The following is a 26,449-nucleotide window of genomic DNA, read 5'->3' as shown; positions in this document are numbered from 1 at the left end:
TGTACAGATTTCAAAGAGGAGAATTCAAAGTAAAATAAAGTCAGTTAATATTCAGCAGTGATTCAGTTTTACAATTAGGTATTAAGTGTCTTATAAGATTCTAAGGATTACAAATGTTTACTCTCATAGATTTCATTTTAAATTGTGTAAAGCAGAATATGAGACCATTACTTCTCTTATTCTCACATACAATATCATTGTGCTCATGTTTTGCCACCAAATGTATGTATCTGAAATGTGCCTTCATGAAGTACATACATAATCATTTTGTTTAATGTCTAATAAATCATTTTATAACAGTCTGTTGTTTTTTGCTCTAACTCTGCCTCCTTTCATCTCTATGTGTTCCTGCAGCTTTGCTACTGAGAGATTTTTATGTAAGCTCAGTCTGTATCCATCTGTGTCCACGTAGGTCTGCAGGGTCAGGTGTGGTACTGGATGCTTCTGGGAAAAACTGCCATCCTCCTCCTCAGTTTGGTCTCCCTGGTCATGAAATACAGAAGACGATGAAAGGGATAATGAAAGAGAAATGAAGAGAAGAGAAGGATGCAGATCTCTCTCCACAACAATACTTTGTTTCTACTGCATTCAAACCTAAAATCCATATTTGACATTTTGCATTCTTTAATCCTCATATTAACGTAATATTTAATGCCAATGAAGCAGCTTCAGAATTGATCTCTTCTGGAGTCTACAGATTTGTGTTTCTCATGTAAATAATCTTTTAGCACATTTTATTCCCTGTTATTTTTACTTTAATGTTGTGCAGTCAGTGTAGACAGATTTTGCAAAGCATATTCTACATGAAACCTATATGTATGTTGCTCCAAGGTTATAGTAAGAGTCATAAACAGTGTAGTGATAGTCATGAAAATACTTTTGTTAAATTGTATTTTTTATCCAGATGTAAAGACATAATCATGTGTACAATTTGGCTGTTTATGCATCCTTATAATGCCCTTAATACAGTAAAACAATGAGCTGTACCCCCTTTTTTACCCTTTTCTGGACAACCATAATCCAATAAAATAAAATAAAATAAAAATAAAAAAGATGTTTGTGTTTTTCCACCAGAATTATGTTACAAGCCTTGTGGAGAAGGCTTTAAACAGCCTTTATACCAACATGTGTGAGAGATCAAAGTTACAGGAAATATAGCTCAATGTAAATAATCATAAAAATCAAAATGATAATTAAATGTGAAAAATGTTGAGTTAAAGGGCAGGTTCATACATTTTCAGTGTGTCTTAAACCAGTAGTCAGGCGTCCATATGAACAGTGAAAGTGGTTTTCCTCTCTGTAATCTATTAAAAGATCTCCTTCAAATGTGCTTTCAATGGAAGTGATGGAGGACTAAATCCACAGTGTGTCCACACAGTCATTTAAAAGTAGATGATCAGCTTCTAATGAGCTTCATCAGTGTGAGTTATTCATATCAAGTGATATCTGACACAGTATAGTAACAAAAAGACTTTGCTACTAAAAACACTGTAACGTTGAAACATAGAAGACTTGATTTCACTCATTTGGATGGCTGAAACTTCATATTAGGAGGAGGAGTGTGGACATTACATTGAAAGTACATTATGAAGGGATCTTCTAATGGTTAGTACGAACAGGAGGAATGATTACAACAGGAAAAACATGTACAGTTAGTTTGGGCTCGTGACTATTGTTTTAAGACAGATTTGAAAAATTGTGAACTCTCCCTTTTTCATTATTTGCCTTTTATTTGGTAGTTAATTGAAGAACAGAGGTGAGTATTGCTTGCATCTGTATTTCCTGTAAATCCCGGCTATGGTCAATATGCTATAGCAGCTGCATGTAGTGTCATCTTGTACCATGTAGGGGGCGCGCTCTACTTCTATAGGTCTCCTTTAATGGAAAAAATCGCCGAAGAAGTCAGAGGAACCAACATGTCGGCGCCCTATAGCAGCATATACTTTGCCAGGCAATGACTTTAGACAAATTAACAACTTTTATCTAGAAAAAAGAAAGAAGCAGACCAAGAGGCGACATGTTTCCAGAAGCGGCGGCTCCTCTCTTCTCTCAGGCCGTCCTTGTGAAGGCTTTGAGGCGGCTGTCAGCACATGGAGGAACCGGCGGCCTGCAGGCCCGCAGACACTTCACTACCACCCGCTGTCTGACAGGCAAGACCCATCCTGTACAGAAGGCCAAAGAGAAGGTGGACATCCCCGGACTGGAGAGGGTGACTTTTGGGGATAGGATGCACTATATACCGGGGCTGGCTAAACCCGTTAATCCATATTGGGAGAGGGATTATAAGGACCCGAGGTTTTACAGAACTCCCCCTGCTCAGGAGATGCCTCTGCACAAAGAGAAACCATGTTATGTGTACAACCAGAGGACCAACGCACTGGAAGGTAAAGAGTCACACCTGTGTAATACTACAAGCTCTGCCATTACTCTCAGGCTTCACCATCATCACCTAAACATTCTGGGGGTCATAACAGCAAAGTCTGGGTGCAAGAAAGAAACAGACCCTGAGATTAGTTTAAGTGTTGTTCGGTTAATTATTGTTATGCCGAATTGATCAGAAAACCCCACTGATTCTTGACAAGTGTTGATCCATGTTTTAACAGAGGTGCACTTTTGCCAGTGATCAAGAATTCGTTAAACTTGCAGATTTTTAAATGAAGTTTGGTTTACAGAGAAACAACAGAAAAAAGAGTGGTAGTCAAGATACAATCAAGCTACCAAATTAAAAATGATATAACCAAATGTCCACATAATAGAACACACAATCATGACTAGAGCTGTAATGAAAAATGTATCAATATAAAAACCTAATAAGCAGAAAATACAGAGGCAAATATGAACACAACGGAGTTTCACCCACATTTACAAACTAGTTTAACATGACATTGAAGCTGCAGATTGACATGGTTCCAGGTTCATCTCTATCAACAGCAACCTGAGGCAAATTTGTGATTTATGTTATTGGGTTATATAAATAAAATTGACTTGACTGATTGCTGATAATGTTCCAAAACCTTGTTGCACCTCACATCTCCATCATCTTCATCTCTCTCTCCCAGGTGTGCTTCAAGCTCTGTGGTTGACCAAAACCAAGCTGATCTCTGGTCTGCCCCCTCATATCCTCTCATTGGCGGAGGATCCTGCCAATCAGATACCGAATCAGGACGAGCGGGTGCAGAACGCCATCAAACACGCCCGCTTCTGGGACACGACGGAGGACCGACCGAACAAGAGCAAATACAGGTAGAGTGTAAAGTCACAGTAATATCTGTTTAATGTGTTAAATAAACAAACATTAAAATACAAACAATCTCATGCATAGTCTATCTTTTTTTTGTACATTACTTCTTCCTATTCACAATAAAAGGCGAAACAGTACTGTACTGAATCTGGTAAACTAATACAAGTAGAGTGAAGTCCATTCGTCACTTACTAGATTACTCAATTGACAGAAACCGACACAGCATCTATTGTGATGACACATTTTCAAGCAAAAATGCCAAAAATTCACTGCTCACAATTTTGTAAATGTCTTAAATTCTTACTTATTGTTTTATATCACAGCAAACCTAGCAAGACTGACAACACAAGCATCTAAATATCACATTTTTGATATTTTTCACTTCTTTCTGACCCTTTTATAGACAAAGTGAGTAACTGATTAATGAAAAACTGAATATAAGCATGGATTAGATAACATTAGTGTGACATCAGTGAGAGTTTTGTGGAATTTGTATTAACTATTTAACAATGGGATATAATGCTTCTTATAAATAAAAAACAAGGCATACAATTCACAATTAATACAGGCAGCAGTGACATGAGAAAACAATTTACCAGCCAGTTTATTAAATGGGAACCTCCCCAAACAGTGAATACTACCTGGACATCACTCATTGTAACAGATCATCACCTACACCCAGCTGAAGGAGCTTGCTGTTACATTCTCACATCTCCATCTAGTGGCGGCTGTATAATTCAAAAGTAACAAATGTGTTGACTCTGTAAATATGTGGTTGAATCTTGGTTGTTAACGGTAGCACACACACATTTACGCTTCTTGCTTGTTTGTTTTTTTTCTCTTCCTGCAGCAACACACTTCTCTCCAACCTGCTCCATGTGTGTGCTACTCTACAAAGCAGCCACCCAGCGATGGGGAGGAGGATCTTTGCTGAGAAATACTCACTGGCAGCTTCATGGCAAAGAGGTATTATTGGATTAGAGGTACCCTGCTAGAAGTGAGCGGTGCTGCTGATGGTTTCTCACTATTCCACTGACTGATTCTTGGCAGCGATAACGAGCAAAGACAGTAGTAACGTGCCAAGAAAGGCAGTGGAGGATGAAATCTATGAGTAATAATAAATCTGAATCTACTGAATGAATTCTAATAGACTTCCTTCTCTGTTTTAATCTTTGTGTTCTAGGTGAGGACCTGTTACAGATCAAGGGTCAGAACGGTTTACTGCACACCTGCATGGATCCTCTCCCGGAGGTTTCCGGTAAACAGGAAGTGGAGGAGACGGCGGATCACGCCCTGAAAAGCTTCTACCCAGTCTCCCCCACCATCGACCTGCAGAAAGTTAACCTGTACAAAGAGGTGAACTCGTCAGGTGAGGACACACCCGCTCCCCTCCCGTTGCTATAGGGATAATGGTAGTCTGCAGTGTGACATATCTCTCTCGTCCAATCAGGTTTCAGGGATGGCTACCCTTACCCTCACGCCCACACTCTTTACTTCCTGGACGGAGTGGATACTCGCTGTAAGCTCCGCCCCGATCAGTTCAGAGCCAAGATGGTCATGTTCGCTTTTGGGAACGCTCTGGCCCGCGCACACACACTGTATGGGGTAAGGACACACACACGCGCACACACACATTTATGAGAGTGGAATTGTCCGAGAACATACTGCTAGGCTTTATTTTATATCAATCATAATCATCCTTCTCTTTCTACCTGCCATTGTGTGTGTGTGTGTGTGTGTGTGTCTGTGTGTCTGTGTGTCTGTGTGTCTGTGTGTCTGTGTGTCTGTGTCTGTGTCTGTGTCTGTGTGTGTGTGTGTGTGTGTTAGCCCCAGCCCCAGCGTCTATTAGAACATCCTATAACAGTGCAGGCAGTGGGGTCCAATGGCAGAGTCTTCCACTTCCTGGTTTTCCAGCTCAACACCACAGATCTGTCAGGAGACGACGGCATCAAGAACCAGGTGACTCCTCTTTATTATATCAGCTGTGCATGCTAAGTAACTGTATGAAATACTACATGTTAGTATCTGTGAGGTGGAAGTGTTGCTACAGTACTGCAGATATGATAGAACACACACCAGCAGCTCTGCAGTAAATGCCAAGAAACCTACATTTATTTTAATGTTAGAATTAAAACAAATCAATTTAATTTTCTACTGATTGATTAATTAACAGAATGTTTCAGCTTCAAAAAACTGAGCACGTGTCTCGTTGCCTTGCCATTTTTTAAACAAATACAAACATTTAAAGTCTGTGTAAAGTAAGAATAAATATGTGTTCTGAGTTTGACATACCACAGAAAAGTGTTTTGTTAACCGTCCTGCCAAATTTGAATGATTAAAAAAAATCGCCAAATATATGAAATTAGGCTTCAAAGTTGTGTAAAACTCAGCCTCTTTCTCTGCTACCAAATGCTGTGGGCGTGCCCTCTGAGTTCGCTGAAACCCCGCCCCCTACCAAGTGTCACCTGTCAATCAAAGTCACCACTTCTACCAGAAACATGGACGCTATGTCTGAGAGCTTTCTGCTGCTAACTCAGCTGCTAGCTCTGCGGCTAACTGGGCTGCTAGCTCGGCGGCTAGCTCGGCGGCTAACTCAGCTAACTGGCTAACTGTGTAGACTGTAGTAGTAGTAGTGTGTGCTGAATGTATTTATACCTCTACAGCAGCAGGGGAGGGTTTATGCTAACGCACCGACCTGTGAATTCCTTTGAAGCCTAGCTCCACAATTCATATCTAAATGGTTGAAATGCTTTTTACACATTTTTTAGAAATACGTTTATGACCTATTTAATGTGTTTAGAAGAAAAAGTCTGATTTCACTTTATACTGTCTTTTAAATATTCCTGAAATTACAGCAAAAAATCAAAATGCTTTAAAACATCCGTAGAACGTTCTCCAAGCATTCCTGCTGCATCATCCTATACCCTTCACTGATATGCAACTCAATACAAACAGTATTGTATGTATGCAGCAGTGTTGGAGAAGCTTCTATGGATGGTTTTGTTGTTCTGTGACTCAGCTATTTGGGAATTGGTGCCAACCACAGCAGCCACCTGTTAAATTAAATCTATAAAATATCACATTATGAGTATATTGGGACCAAAACCTTTGCACTTTAATAATGGTTAATGCTTTAAAGCTGCAGTCGCACCATTAAGTCAAATAATCTTGTCTACATGAGGTGAGGCCTGAAGCATATTATTTGTATAAATATGTGATCTATATCTGGATACTGCATGTTAATACAGATGTAAATGCACTCCCAAAGATCTGTGATCTGATTGGCTTGACACCCCCCCCCCCCCCCCCCCCCCGGATTGGATCTATTTTTATAGTGCATTTCATACACAGGGGCAATTCAGTGTGCTTTACATAAAAACAACATATCAGGGGAAGATTAAACAGTAAAAATTGGAAACATTAAAACATACAAATAAAAAAGAAAAAACCCAATTATAATAAAAAGAAAAGTGCAGAGTGCAGCATAAAATAATGATTTGCTTTATAATTATTAAAAGAATATACATTCAGCAGCCTCTTCCTGCCAGCTAAAGCAAACCCCCACAACAATAAAACATATCCATTCATGGCACCTTCACATGACATTGAACGCCCCAACAGCTCTGCCTACCTAATTTGCATATTAGCGTCCAATCATATAAACACAACTTACAAAACAAGAATGTATTTTAATACCAGGTGTAAATACAAAAAGCTATCTTTATCCAGACACATGTTAACACCAGATCTAAATAAGGCCTTAGTGACTATTTGCAGGTGTAGATGGTGCATTGTTGTAGCTGTTCACCATAGATTCTCTGGTTATTTTCTCTCTACTACTCTGTTAACTTCCCCTTTGGCATTTTTACCCACAAGTGTGATAATGCTGTCTCATAACTGTCTGCAAACCACTGCTCTTTAGTTTTGATGCAACACAGCTTAAAAACCAAATCAATGATCGCTTCCTCTATTTTGGACTCCGTGGCTCTCCGTCCTGTCAGCAGGGCCACTGCTAAGCTTTTGGGGGTCCTAAGCATAAATGGTCAGGGAGCCCCCCCCCCCCCCCCAATTTATTTTAAAATTGACATGAAATATACATATAATTATGAAAATGTATATATTAAGCAAAATATATAAAACAAAATGTCAAAAACTTTCTTAACAGCAGCATTACAATATAATATGTAGCTGATAGTTATAATGTATCACTGTTTATACTATTATTGTCATTTTGTACATGTTTCAGGTGTCTTTGTGTGTCTGTGTTGCTTAAGAGGGCTGTCAACTTTTATTTTGAAAATACCGCTTTTATTTTGACATTCTGTGTTTTTGCTGCGCTGTGGCAGAGAGTGGGAAGTAAACAGGAGATGGTGAAGACGCACATGTGCTATAGTTAAGCTAAACTGTAAAGTTAAGGACCAGTTTCCGTGGTTACAAGGTGTTTAAGTGTTCAAGAATCATCCGAAGACCAGAGATAATTCCTCCTTTACACAGCATGCAGCCAACGAGCTCATTCATGTGTTTTGAGTAATAGGGCACACAATTAAGAAAAACAACGGTGGGCCTCATTTATATCATTTCTTTAATGTAATAATATAATAACTACTATGACATTTTTTTTAGCAACCTTAATTTTGGGGGCCCCCGCCAGGTACTTGAGGCCCTACGCGCTCTGCGTACTCTGCGTATGGTGAGCGGCGGGCCTGCCTGTCACATGTCAGCACTGTTTAATACTGTTTACTGTAGATCTTTATCACAGGTGTGGCAGGATAAAAAAACAGGTTCAAAACAATGGCTCAGTTCAATTTAATATACTGATGAAACAGCACCACAATAATCATGACCAAGTACTACACACTATAACATTATATTAAGTCATTATTAATGCTCATAATTGCACCTGTGCTTTTACAGCCTTGCCATTTCAATGCTGTGAGAATGGTCTTTATTAAACCCGCAAAAAATAAATAAATAAATATATATATATATATATATATATATATATATATATATATATATATATATATATATATATATATATATCACAAAAAAATCAGCAGAAAAGTGAAGTTTCCATCCACAGTCAGAATCTACCATCAGATACAACCAGGCCTGCTGTCAGAGTAGGTTTGCTGCTCCTCTATCTCATGACTTCTTCCATCACTTGCAGGTGTGGTTGGATGAAGACGCTGAACTCTATGAATTTGCAAAAGTGCGACCACTCATCAAGAAGAAGCAAGTGCAGGTACGACAAACGCCAATATTTCAACAGTTTGTGCATGAGATTGTGTCTTTATGTGATTGTCTGGTTGCATGAGGTGCAGAGGGGAACAGTTAGGTGATTCTGATTGGCTGTTGCGTGTTTTTGCAGGTACCAGCTGGTCTGACAGGATACAAACCCGAGACATTCAGCAAGTTCCTGGCACTGTACTTACACGGAGCTGTTTAGGACTACGTGTGTATGTGTGTGTGTGTGTGTGTGTGCGTGTGCGTGTGTGTGTATGTGGACACACTCCGAGCAGTGAGTCACCAGACAAGTATGTATGTTTGTATGTTTGTCTGTTCCTCCTGTGAGAACTCAATAAATAAAAACTGTCATTCTGAATATGTACATCAGTGTGTTTTGAATTTTTTTTAACAATATTTGTATCATATCTTCCTGTGAAGTTCTTACAAATGTTCATCCTCAAACCTATTATAACTAGGGTTGCAAAGGGGTGGAAAATTTCCAGAAAGTTTCCGGTAAATTTCCATGGGAAGTTAAGCTGGGGAATTTTGGAAATATTCCAAATGCACTCTGGGCTCAAACGTGTGGTCCAGAATTGTAGAAATCATCTGTGCATGTGATGGAGGAATGCACAGTGCATGTAGGGGCGTGGTCTAAGTATGCACAGTGCATGTAGGGGCGTGGTCTAAGTATGCACAGTGCATGTAGGGGGCGTGGTCTCAGTAGCCCTGCAGTAAACAGTATGCTATGTGAGCATGTGATAGCAAAGATATTCAACTGTACTGCATGATATCTGGTTGTTTTAGTCAGGATTATGCTAAAATATTATTTTACACAACTATATTTAAGTTCCCTAATAAGAACATACCTTCAGTTAAGTAAATTCCCGGTTTATTCCCGTTAATTCCCGTAAATTCCCATTAATTCCTGTTAATTCCCATGGAAAATTTCCAAGTTTGAAAATTCCCGGAATTTTGCAACCCTAATTATAACACGCTACTGCTCATGTGAAGAGCCAGCAGGAACAGGCTGCATTTAGGTCAGGTGATGATAGTCTATATAGATAATGATATAGATGATTGTCAGGGCACAATGTGTAGAAATGATGGAAATATGTATCAGCATGTCTAGAAATCATTATTATATATCCAAACCTGTAGACACAACATGAGTTTTTCCTCACAGTGGACATTTGGAGCTGTCATAGCAGGAAAAGCCACAGCTGTCACTAATAACAATAATCTGTTCTTGTATGTATTCCAGTAAGTCATAATAGTGGGTCAGCATTCACAATAACAGCTCCTTGGAACACATAGTGTTCACATCTTTTTAAATATCACATCGGGAGAATCACAGGAATGCTTAATAACATTAATAATAACTGTATTCAATTCTTGTAAATGTGTTCTCTGCCTCAATGAAATGCACAAAGATACAGTAAAATACCTGCAGTGAAAAATGTCTTGAATCTTTGGCAGAATTCAATGGATGTGTTTATGATTATACCTTATAAAAACCAGCAATAATCTGCTCATGTGATATCTGAAAAAGCACAAATATAACTAAACACATCAGCAATTGCTGCATTCCAGCTAAATTAGCTTGTTCCCATATGTTTGTATAGCACTCACTGTAATGAAATACTAAAACACTTAATCGAGCTATGTCATCATTAATAATATTTTTGACGTATTTAATACCAGAGCCGGACAGCAACGGAGTATATTTACTTGAGTACAGTACTTAAGTACAATTTTGAGGGATCTGTACTTTACTCCAGTATCATTTTTGGGGAGTACTCATGACTTTACTCAAGTACATTTGAGAGACAAATATTGTACTCTTTACTCCACTACATTTCTATCCATAACCGTGAGTACCCGTTACTTCTACTAAAAAAACAAAAAAACAAAACTCAATTTGTCGTTTCCCTCTCAAACGTGATTGGATTGTGCAGGCACCACTGATTGGGACAGCCTATCAGCAATCACCTTCAGCCAAAGTCAACTCCATGGTCAGGTTAGATGAGAGAGGAAACCATGGAGGAAAGGAAGGATAGAAGGAAGGGTGGAAAGAAGGAAGGAAACCATGGAGGAAAGGAAGGATAGAAGGAAGGGTGGAAGGAAGGAAGGAAACCATGGAGGAAAGGAAGGATAGAAGGAAGGGTGGAAGGAAGGAAGGAAACCATGGAGGAAACAGTGGAAGAAGACACAGCAGGTCCCTCTTGGCCCGGGATGAAAATGACTTGATTTTACTTTCAATTCCTTTTACATTCTCCAAGGTATTAATTATTATTAGTATTCTATACATAAATGTAAGCACTGTGGCAGTAGTAATGCAATATTTAGATGTACTCTTGTACTCTTGATACTCAAGTACTTTTACAAAATACAAAACAAGTACTTCAGTACTTTTACTTAAGTAGACATCTGACCGTAGTACTTTTACTTGTACTTGAGTAAAATTTAGCAAGGGGTATCTGTACTTTTACTCAAGTAAGGAAGCTGTGTACTCTGTCTGCCTCTGTTTAATACCATGATTTGAAGGACATATGTCAGGAAAAGAGCATGTCTACTGCTAGGCTGGCAGCTCACCCTATTATTAACATTATTCATTATAACTGTACTTAATAATCCTGATACTTATACTTACTTTGTAATGTGTTGTATTATTATGTCACCATAATTATTCTGATGGCATATTTTTTTGTCGAAAAATGAACTGATCACAGTGGAAATTGATGCAGGTTTCGGTGTACATAGCTGTTATTCTTCATAGTACCGCCAGGGGTCGCCAAGTTAGGATTTTAAAAGAAATGTTACACAGTGGCTTTAATCAGGTTGTATCATTGCAGTGAAAATGTCTTTTTAGAGACTGTACAAGATTACATACATAGATATATCATTAGAAAAAAATACAGAGATATTTGACTAATGCAAATTGTGACTAAACAAAAGTTGGAAAAAGAGTATTTGAAACTTGTTTTATGTGCACAAGTGTGTCAAAAATGACTGTTGAGTTGACTTGTTGATCGATTTTGTACTTTTCTATAACTTAGTTTTAAAGTTGCAGGGCGGCTGAATCCTCCTCGCTTACATTCACTGCCCACTCCCACAGCTGTATTTCAGCACATTTCTCCTCCTGGAAAGGTGGACGACAGCAGTGTGAACAAGTCGACGCCCTCATATCACCCTGACAGGAGCAGCAATAACACACAGTGAAACACACTGAAAACAGAGAGAAAGAGAGAGAGAGCAGCATGGAGAGATCATCTGCACACACATCTGCAGAACAGAAAGGTAAGTTAAAACTATTAAAGTTGCAGTGCTTTGTTTTTCGACTCCAGAAACTACAATCAGCCGTAGATTGAGCTGTGTAAAGTTAGCAGAAGATACACAGATATACCGGAAGTCAGATGTATTGCCTTCACAATATAAGCAATTAGTGCAGATATTGTTGGTGTAGTTCTGTGGTAAGTCCTGTCTGTTCAAGTCCATTGCTGTCTGTTAATTGGTTAATTGGCTACTGTTTGCTACTGTTACAGGGTTTTAAAATAAGAAGGCAGTTTAATGACCTCAGAATACACATATACAAGTAAATATGTAAACACACACAGGTAAATACACAGGTTAACAGATAACACAAACAGTTAAACACACAGGAATAAACAGATAAATACACAGTAGTAAACAGGTAAACACATACAGGTAACACAAGTCAAGAGGTTAACACATAAGTAAACAGATACACACACACAGGCAAACAAGTAAACAGACAGTTAAACACACATAAGTAAACAAGTAAATACACACAAGTTAACACATTTAAACACATACAGGTAACACACAGGTAAACAGATAAATACACACAGGTAAACAGACACAGGTAAACATGGAAACACACACAGGTAAACAAGTAAACAGACAGTTAAACACACAGACGTAAACAGGTAAATACACACAGGTGAACACACAAGTAAAGAGATAAACACAGACAGGTAAACACAGAGAGGTAAACACAGACAGGTAAACACAGAGAGGTAAACGACTAACAATAGAAACACTCAAATAAAATACAAGAGCTATTCGCCAAGTACAAACACCGCGGCTTTTCTCTTGAAAGGTCTGACCGGAACACCCTAATACACGGTTTTAATTAGGAGTGTGGAAGTGTCACTGCTGTTTGTGAAGTCGGTGCGTTCACATGTAAGTATCATGACCGACTTTATGTGTCACACCTACATGTGTACAGTGTGTTTACTGTAGTAGCTAGTAGCATCAGTCTGTATTATAAACTCTTTTACGACTGCGTCACACTTTTGAAATTCAAACTATCTTAAGCCGTTCGCTGTTAACGCCGAAGCTAAAACAAATGAATGATTAAGTAGCTTATGAGAAGCAAATATGTAGCAAAGTTTTACTTCTGCTGTATTTATCGACTTTTTTTTATTATATGTTTAGGTTGAAGTTTTAATTGTATATAGGTAACTTTGAGTACAGTTTGTTCTGAGTGCCTGAACTTTGTTTTCCTGGTATTACTAATGTGTTTACCTCACGTTAAACAGTTAAATAGCTACAGTTATCAGACTGCAGGTATTTAGGCTGTTAATTACTTCCCTGCCGCATTGTTCCATGTTATTTATGTGGCTGATGCTTTCATGATGGACTGTCGGGATATGTGAGGCTTTTCTAGGTCGTTTGGCAGCTCTCCAAATCCACCATGCAGCTCCTCTGTTTGAGCCAAATGTTCATAACTAAAGCTGCCTCAACACAATGTCACTCAATTATGTTCCATTCCCAGCAGTTTCCTTACTGGTGACATAAAGATAGCCTAGTTTAAAAAAATAATGGTTTAATCTGACATGAGTCATGATGCAGGAAACTGTTGCACTACACTACTGTATGTCACCATTACTGATGTCATCACCTAATGAGACGTTCAGGACATTTAGGACTTTACATTTCAACATTTACATCTCACACAGAGAGAAGTTAATGGACAGTAGTAAGGAGTGTAACTATTCAGGTCAATGGATCCAGATGGTAAAAAGAGTGTTATTTTTACCATTTGATTTGATTTTAAAAAGTCTGTTCTACCAGGCTGAACATTGTAAACGTACCTTGACCTCATTTTTTAAATCCTTTTTTGCTCTTTTTACTAAGAGAAAGCTGGCCTCTGGTCCTTGAGACAGAGCTTTTGCCTGAAGTGATTTTTATGTATTTATTTATTACATTCCTACTTGAAAAATCAAAGATGAATTAAAACTAGGAATGTCCTGATCATGTGTTCGGTCCACACTCTGATCAGAGTCCTTAATATTCTTGTATTATTATTCTAGTCTTGTATTTATTCATACTATATTCTTGTTGAGCTCATAATACATCTGCATAATGCATATATATATTTATTATATATTTGTTACAATAACATTATTAAAACTGAAGCAGCTAAATGGGATTCAGCCGTCATTCATTTGATCATTGTCTTGTCAGATTGTCTTAATTAAAAGAGGCTTATTGGTGATCTTATTGGTTCAAAACTCAGACCACTTTTGACCTCACAGTGTCTTCATCAGTGTGGAAATAGTAAAAACAGATTGATTACTCTATAAAAGACACAGATAAACATAATGACTAAAGGTTACAAATAAAAAACAACAACAACAACTTTATAATCTAGCTCTGATGTTTTATTATATGCTTCAAATGTCTCTTAGTGTGTCCACTTAAAATTCTTTGATAGTAAATGTCTATTTCTATTGAATTTTGTGTGTCATTTATTATGTTTGGTGGCAGAATAGCTTTAATTAACAAGTTCATATTGTCTATATTGACCTCATGTGATTGCATTGTTTTAAAAAAACTAAAATTAAGGAATCATATAATGTTTTTTATAGGTTGGTGTAAAGAAAATGTTATATTGGAGGATAAATCATAATTGGGTTTTTAAGCTGTCAAAAAGCACCTCAACCTCAAAAATCCTGTTTTTATTGTAGAAATACATTTGAATCCTAGACGATGCATTATCAAAAAACTTGTATACCCTCAAAATCTTCCTTTTTTATTTTCGAGGCTTTGAAGTGATCTTTTCTTAATGCAAAAACATCCTTCTACATATGAAACCTCCTGCATACATGTAGCAAAAGTCAGACATTTAGTTCTCATACAAAAACTGTCAGTCATCTCAGTCTCACAAACTCTTCTTCTCCCTTCAGCTTTTAAAATGACTTCCATAGTGTTAGGTGATCTGGAGGAGGAAGAGGAGGAAGAAGAAGAGGAGAGCGTCAACCCGTCGGAGGTGAAGATGAGTCAGATAGTGATGCCCTGTCATAGCAACCATCGTCAGGAGCTGAGCGTGGGACAGCTGCTCAAATGGATGGACTCCACCGCCTGCCTCTCTGGTGAGGTGTGTGTTTGTGGGTGTGAATGTCCAGTGTGTGTGTGTGTGTGTGTGTGTGTGTGTGTGTGTGTGTGTGTGTGTGTGTGTGGGTGGGTGTGTGTGTGTGAATGTCCAGTGTCTGCGTGTGTGTCTGTGTGTGTGGGTGTGTGGGTGGGTGTGAATGTCCAGTGTGTGTTGTAACCACCGACTCCTAGCCAGACAGGAAATGACAAACCTGTGTTTCATTTGAGCAGCTGAAAGGCATGCTGGGTCTCCCTGCGTCACTGCGTCCATGGATGACATCCACTTTGAACACACCATCAGGTAAGAGGAAGTGTGTGTGTGTGGAGGCGTGGCGTGATTTGCTCTTGTGTATGTGTGTGTGTGTGTGGAGGCGTGGCATGATTTGCTGTTGTGTGTGTGTGTGTGTGTGTGTGTATGTGTGTGTGTGTGTGTGTGTGTGTGTGTGTATTTATTCTCCTCATTGTCTCTCTCTCTCTGCTCAGTGTGGGTCAAGTGGTAAACATCAAGGCAAAGGTCAACAGAGCCTTTAACACTAGTATGGAGGTCAGATAAGTTCACATTTCTACACACACACACACACACACACACACACACACAGTCATTTCCTGAATAATGTAACTGTAGGTTCATGATTTATACTTCAGTTTAAATTAGTCATCTTTTGTTTTTGTAAAATCATCATTTTTCTGTCAGTTTGGTTTAAGAGTCTAAGTTAGAAAATGCACATTACAAAAACACATGACATGTTACTCATGTACAATAGTACAATAGAATAGAATAGATCTTTATTGTCATTATTAAGTATGCAATGAAACTCCATTTGCACAGTCCAATTGCAGCATAAAATCTAAAATCTAAAGTATATACACATAACACTAGTATAGTAAACTCTACTGTAAAAAAATGACATCAGTGCACTTAAATAGTAATAGTAAACCTCACTGGGAATATAATGATTATAAAAAACTATGAATAAAAAAACAGCCAAAAAACAAGTGTACATATATATTAACTTATAAATACAAGAATATAACTTGAGTGAAGAAAAAGGATTAAATACACAAAAAATGCCACCTACATAAAGTAAAACATATAAATCTATCAGTTCATATTGGACAACATATAGGCAGATAATGATATATCTGTAATAGAAACATAACCTTTTCTGTATAAAATGAGCTGAATTCTGTCTGCATGGATTTAAAGAGTCAGTTGATGTGAATTCTCTGCTCCTTCCTAATGTGATGTAACAGCTAAGACTCTGAGCTCTGTTTATATATCAACTGCAGCCAACTATAAACCTCAGTTCATGTTGCTTGTGCCAGAAACATACTTATACAAATAACTTGAAGATTTCTCCCTTTTTTCTTGGGCCCACTGATAACAAACTGTAATATATATTTAGAGTAGGGTTAACCATGGTAAACAACCGGGCTACAAAGCTATATTTAAAGAGGATAGGGCTCCAAGGTATGAATAAACCAAACCTATGTTTTGACTATAAATGATTGTGTGTTATTCCATCCCAGGTGGGCATACAGGTGAGCTGTGAGGACCTGTTTACTGATCGTCACTGGAGGGTTTGTCATGCCTACGCCACCTTTGTCACCCAGCGCAACAACGATGGAAAAAAGGTAACGGCTCGAAACGGAACGCACAATGATTTTGGCGCGATATGAAATGATTATTAAAGTCTTTCTGCCGGTCTCACAGGTAATATTGAAGCCCATCGTACCTCACACTCAGAAAGAGCAGGTGGAATACAGCGTGGCCGCAGAGAGACGGAGGGTCAGGATGGTGCACGATGACATCATCAGTGAGCTGCTCTCTCACGGGTCCATCCAGCAGGGTAAGCACACTGCCACATCACATCACTGCATGTAATGTAGCTGTTTGCCCTGATTAAGAAGACTCTGTAGGTTGCTACAAGCTTAGAAAGTCAAGGACAAGTAATTACAATGAAGGCTGTAAAACACAATGAGGCTGTGTTAAAAATGAAGCTACCTTTCTGGAAAGAATGGGCTGAACTCAAACTATAAAACACATCAGTGAGCCACATTGTTGCACTGGACAACTTATTCCTTTATTACCATGAACACACATGTTATTTTTACTCACTGTGTTTATTAAAAAAACACTGAGGCTTTTGTACAAATGAAACTATACATGTGTGACCCAGTTTTAGATTTTAACTTTGTCAGATGTGCCACTTATAAGCTGGGAAGTATTGAGAGATGGATTAACACACTTAGTTCTGGTCTGTAGAACATAATAGAATAAAGCCACCTTCATCCTTTAAAAACTTTAATTCACTTCTGAATCTTTGTGTGTTTTCAGCTGACAGCTCTGCAGTAAGCAATGCAGTAGCAGCAGAGAGGACCAAGGTGGAGAGTGTTGAACTGGTTCTACCCCCACATGCTAACCATCAGGTTAGTTATTTATGTGTATTATTGTCTTCCTCTCTGTCTATTTAGCACAGTGTTAAAGGATAAGTTCACATTGTTTCTGCCTTAAACAATATTCAGACACTGAAATGAAAGTTGTTTTTTTTTCTGTAATGATTCCTCCTGTTCATACTGAGCTTTAGAAGATCCCTTCATAATGTACTTAGTATGGAAGTGATGGAGGACTAAATCCAGAACACTATGATGATCCCTTTAAGATTATGATTTTATTTATTTAAGCATGAGTATAATGTAAAAAGGGCTGTTTGGTATTCATTCACTCCTCCACTGACTTCCAATTCATTTAAATTTCACTTCTGTTGGCTTTATTGGCATGAAAGTTATGAGAACAATGTTGCCAAAGCATTAAAATACAATTTGTCCAAATATCTGGACAGTACAAAATAACAATAATATAAATATTATGTGTTATATCATGTTAATACTGTTGTTATTATTATTATTATTATTATTATTATTATTATTATCATTATTATTATTATTATTATTATCAAGTTAAAGGGTTTATTTCTGCTTGTCCAAACACCAGGTGAACACATTTGGAGGACAGATCATGGCCTGGATGGTGAATGTTGCTACGATTGCTGCCAGGTACACACACACACACACACACACACACACACACACACACACACACACAGTTAAACATGTAGACAATATATCAGGGTTATGTCTCTGATCTGTTCCTCTATATTTTTATAATTTTACTGCATCAGTTGTGTCAATAGTGTGAGTGTTTAAAGTCATCTTTGCTCTGCCTTTAACAAGCTAACATGCTTTCATTGATTCCCAGATTTTGAGTCGTGTGATTGTTTGTGTTTTGTGTTGAATGTTCCCACCCTGAGGAGTTGTGTGAAACAACAGAGGTTTTGTTGGCATGGAGGAATCACCTTAGACTTGTTATTTAAGATTAGGGATTATAAAGCTTAAACCTTTAAGGTATTACGTCTGCACAAAATATCAGCAGCTGAAAACATTGATACAAAAATATTAGTACTGGTGTCTACCTTCAAAAACCCACAGCAATCGACCTGTAATAGTTTTTATGTCAACACACTAATCCATTCAGTTTTGCTATCACATGACACAGATATTCAGTATTTCCAGACATTTCTCCTCTCTTGTTGTTTCATTTTTGCATACCCTCTCTCTCTCTTTCTCTCTCTCTCTCTCTATGTAGCCGTCTGTGTCAGGCTCACCCGACGCTCCGAGCCATCGACATGTTTACCTTCAGAGGGCCATCTCAGGTCGGAGACAGACTTCTTCTGAGAGCTATAGTCAACAACGCCTTCAAAAACAGGTATCATTGTGTCCAGAAAGTGTCATAAACATACAGAAGATAACGTCAGATAAGATAAAACACGAGTGATCCATCTGGAAACAACAGTTAATGATAGTAGATGAGTATTTAAGGGTATATAGCTAGTAGTATAGGTTTGTAGTAAGAATGGAGAAATAGAGCAATCTGATGTGTCCTGCAGCATAGAGGTGGGTGTGAGAGCAGAGGCCTACCAGGAGGAAGGACCAAACCGACACATAAACTCTGCCTTCATGACCTTTGAGGTGCTTGATAACCACGGGAAGCCATGCACGTTACCACGGATACGACCTGAACCAGTGGTGAGTCACAATTAGAATGGTGATGAACAAAACACACCAGAAGCAACAAAGTGGACAAAAATTATAGTTTTTTGATAGTTTTGTTAATAAGGGGAAAATAATCTGCCAAGTGTTCTTCTCTTTACATGCTGTTTATACATTTAAAGCTACAGAAACAAAACAATTCTTTATATTATAAAATCCATATGATGAACATATTTGCAAACTGAGACTGAACCAAATCAGTGAAGTTGCTGTCTGTAAAACCAGAATAATGAACTAAAAGACACTAAGGGACTGTACAAATTATAGTGTGCTAACTTTATTCCATATTCTTTTTTTTGTTGGATTCACTGTAGTGAAAGAGATGAAATGGATACATAAACAATAAGGCTTATTTTGTGTATGGAGATCAAAAGGGTGTATTTTACCACAGGCAGCTGACAATAACTATGTCTTGGTATGGAGATCAATACGTCTGGTTTTTATATAACAGATTCACCCTTCTGTGTGATCCAGGGTTATTATAGTTTTGACTATTTAACTGAAAAGGAAACTATATACAAACTGAACAGAGCACAGTAAAAATTGAGGGAGAAAAACGAAAGGACAATTCAGCAATTCAGTTTAGTCTTAACTGTCATTTTTAGTTTTATTTCTGAATAATTTTTTCACTGCTGGTTTTAGTTTTAGTCTTAGATGTGGTTAAATATAATAACCCAGGTGTGATCTATAAATGTCTGACAAAGAAGGATGCTGCTTTTCACTAGTTCAGATTCAACCCCACATCCCCACCTGAGTCATTTTCTTACAGTTCCTAAAATGTTCTGTAGAGTGGCTAACTGAACAGCAGGCCTTTTACATAGCTTCTAGATAGCTAAGATAACTTCTTTATATCTGTAAAATAAGCAATATGAAAATTTACATGAAGACTTCCAGTTGTGCTTAAACTTATATTAAACAATGGGACATGTGGAGTCAATCTTATTTAACTTTAAGAAACTGACAAAGCGTTACTACTGCTATAACTACACCTGATAATAGATTGGGTTTGTTAGTCACCACCATCTTTCTAAAACTGCAGTATAGCTGGCTAATCATTGCCCAACCATTACAGCATAAACTGCAGTCATATTCATGTGTATTGAAGTTGCTTCCATGTAATCTTCTCTGTATGTTTTCCTGAGTTGGGACTGGAGAGGTGTGAACAAAGATCAAAGCTATAAACTTGACATGGCTCGCCAAGTGGAAAGAATGCTGGAGGAAAAATGTCACCACTTGTGAACTCTATGAAGGGCCAGCATAATGTTCAGTGAAGCAGCTCTTATCAGTGTTGTACCCTTATATATATGAGTCACACGGATAATGGTTCAATGGCAGAGTGAAAGTTGTTAGTAGTACCATCAGCATAAACAACCAGACAACAGCTAATCCTGTCACGTTAGCTACTTTTATTGGACGATATATTGTCTCAGAAATAATCACGATAAACAATATTATTGTCATTTGAAGGTCATGAAGTTGATAACCTGATTATTGTGACAGACCTAACAACAGCCGTCATGAGCTTCTACACAAGTTTGAAAGACGTTACCAGTCAGGAAGTGTCAAGTGAAATAAGTTAAATGCATTATGGGAAATGTAGTGTAATGTAATCCAGTGTTTTTGGAGCTAGTCAGGAATGTTTTGGAAGTACAAAACTTCATTTCTAAAGTACGCCTTTAACTTTACAATAATATAGCACTATCTAAAAATGCTCCGTGTTGCACCTTTAATTGAAACAGCACTATTGTATGCTTAAATGACCCCAGTTTCCATCTCTTTCTCTGTTTTATATTTACAGGAAGGGGAGAGGAGGTTCCAAGAGGCTATAGCCAGAAAGAAGATCAGACTAGACAGGTGACCTATCTGTCCACTACTGTAAAGAGCACATTCTTTATTTAGATGTCCACCCCTATATACCAGAAGTGATACAGCTTTTATGATATTTTCAGTTTGTTTCAACTAAAATTAAGAGGGATTTAACTTTTTACGTTGGTGTACAATGCCATTAGTGGTCAAAAACTTTAATACTTCTAATAGCAGTCAGCAAACGATCACATTTTGAACCAATGGTAGACAGAGATTCAGTAGAATTAGATTTATTGAACAATGATAAAGGTAAATACAATCTCCCAGTCTTAACATTACATAAAGATAAATGATTATTTCCTTTGACAGCAACAGTCTTGTTTCTGAGTGACAATGAAAAGGTTTCATCAGCTTGGCATTAAGAGGACTTCACTTTGAATGTACCGTAATTGTGTTGTGTATCAAAATGTTGCAAGTATCAGCAAAGCTCCTAATTGTCCTCCTGCTGCCGTTTTAGAAAATACATAATTTCCCGGAAACAGGGTGAGATGCCTCTGTCTGCACCATGGGACCCCACAAACCAGGTGAGGAAAACGTTAAGGGCTCAGTCTGTGATCTCTACTATCTCAATGCTGTCTTTGAGGACCTGAGCTGACTGTTGCTTCAAAACAGATGAAAGCAACATCTGATAACAGAAACATGTGACTTACACAAGACCTGTATTGTGTATTTGGTTATGTTCTCAGAGAACACAATGTGACATAATAATGTAGCTGTAACATCTTAATATTGGATGTTTACATGATATTTTATAAGATCAGCTGTGTTTCAGTGTTTAGCGGTAGATAAAGATACATTCACACACTCTCACAGCTAGCCTTTACCTGTAAAACTATGATCTGTTTGAAATAAAAATGAACTTTACATAGTCTGACTTTCCAAAGATCATTAAATTCACTATCTGAGATCACACAATAAGATACTGTTCCACCAACACATGTACTATCAACATTTACATAGACAACCATAGATATCACCACAGATAACAAGGTCAGCTGGAAGCTTGTAGCTCTATAAAACAACTCATTATAAACATCTATTACTATTATATACCATGGTCAAAGGTCTGTGTAGTTAGTCATTGATATTTGAGAGAAAAATATAAGTAGTATTAATGTGTACTTTAATTGCTCTGTAAGTCACTTGTGATGTATGCTCCTTTCTGAAAACCCAAAAGGAGTCGGTCTACTGATGAATGAAGGCGTCTATGCCAACAAAATCTTAAAAAAAAAAGAAAACCCAAAAGGAAGAGATTTATATTTGAACTTCTTTGATTTCATGATAGCGCCCTCTAATTTTGCATTATTTTAATGACATCATGCACTCCATTATGTGCTGACGTAACTGGAGTCCTCATTTCTTCTTTATACATCCATATAAATAATAACATCTTGCATAAAGCAGCAGAAACATTGCCATTCTATCATAGGCAGGGTTGGAAAGGTTACTTTGGAAATGTAGGTTACAGATTACTAGTTACTACAATGTAATGTAACTATTTCAATTGCTTAATCAAAGTAATGTAACTTATTACATTTGATTACTTTTCTAATTTTCTAACCAATGTTTTCATCTGTGAGGGTAAGTGTTTTATAAGGGAGAACATTTCTTATAAAACAACATTTATCTCTCATTTGAAAATGTATTCATTAGTTCATGTAGATTTTGGAATATAAAAGAAAGATATTTGATTAAAAAAAAAAAAGTTAAAAGCCTGACATGGGTTTAATTGGTACTGTGACTCAATTTAATCTCATGTGTGTTCCAAATAAGCCCACGTCATGATTTATTGACAAAATATTTAAAAAATGATTTCAAAGGATCAGACGGTCACACTAAGCCTGATAGCATCCGGTTACACAACACATTTACCACAGACTCCCATTAGCTCTCCTGCTAATGTGTCCTTATCTAACTTACAAACATAAGTACACATCTTGTCCTGCACTGTAGCTTGTTGCTAAGCAAACATTCATAAGGGAAAAGTGCATGGCTAACATCAGTTTACAGGGTAGATAGCTAATTAGCTGCTAAGCTGCAGTACATTACATACCTGCAGATATCACTTTGGTACATATCAATGATGGATGATGGTTTTATTCTTCTTATTCTGCTGAGCCAAAAAGCTGCAGGTTCATTTTCACATCATATTGTAATGAATGGACATTAATAGCTGCTTGGAAATGAGGGAAAATGTTTAAGACAAAGATACAAATTCATTCAATACCAAGCCTCTTTGACATCTTCCTGTAAACACTACCTATGTATTTTTGAGTGAAGCAGAACCATAGGAGATGATATATTATAAATGACCCTGACTGTATCAAAATGCTATCGTGTGTGTCTGTGTGTGTGTGTCTGTGTATGTTTTCCAGGTGTATTTGAGCTACAACAATGTTTCAGCTCTGAAGATGTTGGCTGCTAGAAACAACTGGCGCCTCAGCTCTGAGAAAGACAAGGTATCTTGTTGTTCTCTACTACAGAGGGGGAGTTTTTTTTTGTTTGTTTCCTCGTGTGGCGTTGGATGTTTAATATGAGTGTTTGCTCCTAGGTTCGCCTTTACACACTGGAGCAGAAGACCATGTTGAGTTTCAGGGTGGAAGCGGAGGTGGATGTTCCTCCTCACAGAGCCTTTTGTCTGCTGGCTGAGCTGAGCAACCGACCAAGCTGGGACACGCATTATCAGTAATGCTTTCACACACATATGCACACACATTTGATAAAAGATTAGTTTAAGCTTGGCACACCGTCTTCAGGGTATACTTTATGACCAATCCTACTCAGAGTAGATAACAGATCATACATTATCTCATGTTACTGACAACTTTTGGTCCAGAAGTTGCTTGAAATCCATAGCTTTTGCCATTAGAGACTGAGATGTTATATTAACTGTGCAATTGAGAAACAAGGTCAAATCTTTGGTCATCAATTCAAATCAGTGTCCTAGATTTCAGTGTGAAACAAGCCCACCGACACCTGAGGCAAAATTCTAACATTGTATGAAATTTAAGACCAAATTATCATAACATGACCACTGCTACTGCCCATGTCTACAAACCAACCAATCGGAATATGACATGAAATGACGCAGAATACTAGAACCAAAGCAATGCAAACACATGAGCAGTTCAGATGGATGACCTGAGCTGATCACATGCCTTTTTCTTCATATACTTCTTTCTATTTACATCATAGCACCATCATTCACCATGCATTCAACACAGTGTGACACAGATTGTGACCAAGATAAACTTACACTACTGTTGTTGTCGTCACTGACTCCAGATAGTGTAGTTTGGTTTAAGCTCATAAACATCACAGAAGAGATAAACATACAACACAAAGTTCACTTTTACAAAGACCAAATAGCCTTATTTGTTTAATTATGTGTAGACTCTGCTGGTTTCTGGCAGGCAGTGTAGCCAAGTAGAAACACAGGTCTCACTTTATGTGGATAGTCCAATCAGGGTTGGGCAACATATCAGTCATTTTCCTTTCCTGGTTTGAAAATGATGTAATTTTCTGAACTGAATGTTTATAGCTGTTCTATTATTTGCCTTTAACCCACTTAGTCATTATATCCACATTACTGATGATTAGTTATGAAAAACTTTGCTGTGTGGATGATACAGCTGACTACAATATTGTTGCAATGTCAATATTGAGGTATTTGGTCAAAAATATAATGATATTTGATTTTGTCCATATTGCCCTGTGTTAAGTCCAGTAAGATGTATCAGTACAAGGTCTGAACCTCCTTAATTCCATAACTTGTTTTCAGTCTTTATGCTAAGCTAACAGGCTGCTTGTAGATTAATGTTTATCTTACAGACATGACAGTGGTACACATGTACACATTTCAAATAAACTCAGTTCTATCAGCTGTCATCATTATCTGTGTCCTGTATGTCTCAAACTAGGAAATGTGAGCTGATTCACCGGGTGGACGATGATGATTTCTTGTACCGTGTGGTGACCCCGTCAGTGCATCGTGGTGGGATGGGATCCCCCACTTCAGCCAATCCAGGAGAAGGGATCCTTCAGGACTTCATTCTATTGGCCTCCAAGAGGAAACCATGCAGCAATGGGTCAGTAGAATAAGTGGCTAGAAGATGTCAACACACATCTAACCTGTACGGATTTACTGTACATATTTGTTTTGTTTTTTTATCTCCTCAGAGATCCATATGTCATCGCTCTGCGCTCAGTGTCCCTGCCCACTCACCCCATCACTGAGGGGTATAACAGAGGAGAGGTTCTATGTGCTGGATTCACCATATTTGAGACTAAAAACAACATGTCACTGGTAAGATAAACAACAATTGAATGAGTGTATTATTATATGATTATTATTATCATACAAGCTGAATGAGTGTATTTTTCCATCTAATCTTAACCTGACGATTATTATCATTCCCTTTCCAGATCAGTTATTATAACCAGGCATCTCCAGAGGTTCTTCCCTACATCTCTACAGACATCGCTGGCCTCTCCTCCTCTTTCTACCACACCTTCTGCTCCTGTAGGCAGTACCTGACCAAAAACAGACTGCAGTCAGACTCTGAGGAGCTTACTGGTCAGAGCCAGGCAGTGGAGACTGACAGCCCCACCTGCGAAAATGAAGCTGACAGGCTGTCAGTGGTTCTCCAAAGCACTCACATGTAGAGAGTTGGGCCAGTTTACATCACTAAAGTGTACTTAATCTGCTGTTTATACGGGACGGTACAATGGACTGTTTGACATTTTTCAGATTATTCTTTACGTTAGAACTTGTCTTAATGTAACAGATGGTAGAATGGAAATTCTAATAAGTCAAAAGTTTTAAATATGAGAATATCAGAAAGTTAGGAAAGAAGAAAACACGCCTTACACAAATAACGCACAGCTTAATATGACACCAGAATCAGATGTATAGACATACAGTAGGCCTGATCTCATTCAGTGTTCAGTTTGAACACAAAGAATTATGTACTGTGTCATCAATGGTCAGTTAACAGAGATTCTTTTTATTATTGTAAATCTTTGGTGAATGTTTATTGTTAAAGTCCCCCTCCTTATGTGCAGTTTGACACTAGAATGCTGTTTTCTCATTCATGTACTAAAAATAATGCTCTGCTTAAATTCTGAGTTTAGGGTGTGTACTTCTGAGCATGATTGATGACATCACAACTAGTCTTTAAGCCAATTGTGGTTAGCCAGACTAACCATACCAGAAACTTTCTCTTATTCAAAGCAGAGTATTTATATTATATATATATATCTTTGAACATGCCTAGAGGGGGTCTTTAATCTAACAGAGTGTGAGGTTTACAGGGAATGTGGGGTTCTTTTTTGAAAAACACTAATAGCTTGAAGTGGTGCAAGATTTGTCTCTATTTGCTCATTGCTGTTTGCTCAAGGTAACATCTTTCTTTTGGTAAAACCATGAATGTTTCATTATATGACTACACTTGACTGAAATAAAAAGTTTTGAACAGAATATGTTTGCTTCGTGTCCTTTCTGTCACAATTCTGCAGTCAGCTACACAACTGAATACGATTGTTAATCATAGTGCATTATGGCACTTTATGTAGTAGACAGATCAACTGTAACATATTACCTTC

At 37.8% G+C, this 26,449-nt stretch overlaps 2 protein-coding genes across 2 annotated transcripts; both read left to right on the top strand.

Annotated features, from left to right (window-relative positions):
- The first annotated feature begins 1,924 nt into the window (after positions 1-1,924).
- mrpl37 (mitochondrial ribosomal protein L37) lies at positions 1,925-8,846 on the top strand. Its single transcript, XM_053329838.1, has 8 exons — positions 1,925-2,384; positions 3,060-3,243; positions 4,092-4,207; positions 4,425-4,610; positions 4,692-4,846; positions 5,069-5,200; positions 8,412-8,486; positions 8,613-8,846. The coding sequence occupies exons 1-8, from the start codon at positions 2,018-2,020 to the stop codon at positions 8,688-8,690; spliced, it is 1,293 nt and encodes a 430-aa protein (XP_053185813.1). The 5' UTR covers positions 1,925-2,017; the 3' UTR covers positions 8,691-8,846.
- A 2,802-nt stretch (positions 8,847-11,648) lies between these two features.
- acot11a (acyl-CoA thioesterase 11a) lies at positions 11,649-26,015 on the top strand. Its single transcript, XM_053330220.1, has 17 exons — positions 11,649-11,767; positions 14,683-14,868; positions 15,101-15,170; positions 15,353-15,413; positions 16,400-16,504; positions 16,584-16,719; positions 17,208-17,299; positions 17,865-17,926; positions 18,516-18,635; positions 18,817-18,955; positions 20,778-20,833; positions 21,303-21,369; positions 23,221-23,304; positions 23,397-23,530; positions 24,766-24,933; positions 25,025-25,151; positions 25,271-26,015. The coding sequence occupies exons 1-17, from the start codon at positions 11,728-11,730 to the stop codon at positions 25,508-25,510; spliced, it is 1,887 nt and encodes a 628-aa protein (XP_053186195.1). The 5' UTR covers positions 11,649-11,727; the 3' UTR covers positions 25,511-26,015.
- The last annotated feature ends 434 nt before the right edge of the window (positions 26,016-26,449 follow it).

Source organism: Scomber japonicus, chromosome 12, assembly GCF_027409825.1.
Source record: "Scomber japonicus isolate fScoJap1 chromosome 12, fScoJap1.pri, whole genome shotgun sequence".
NCBI classification, from domain to species: domain Eukaryota; kingdom Metazoa; phylum Chordata; class Actinopteri; order Scombriformes; family Scombridae; genus Scomber; species Scomber japonicus.
This window is presented reverse-complemented; position numbering and strand designations above follow the sequence as displayed.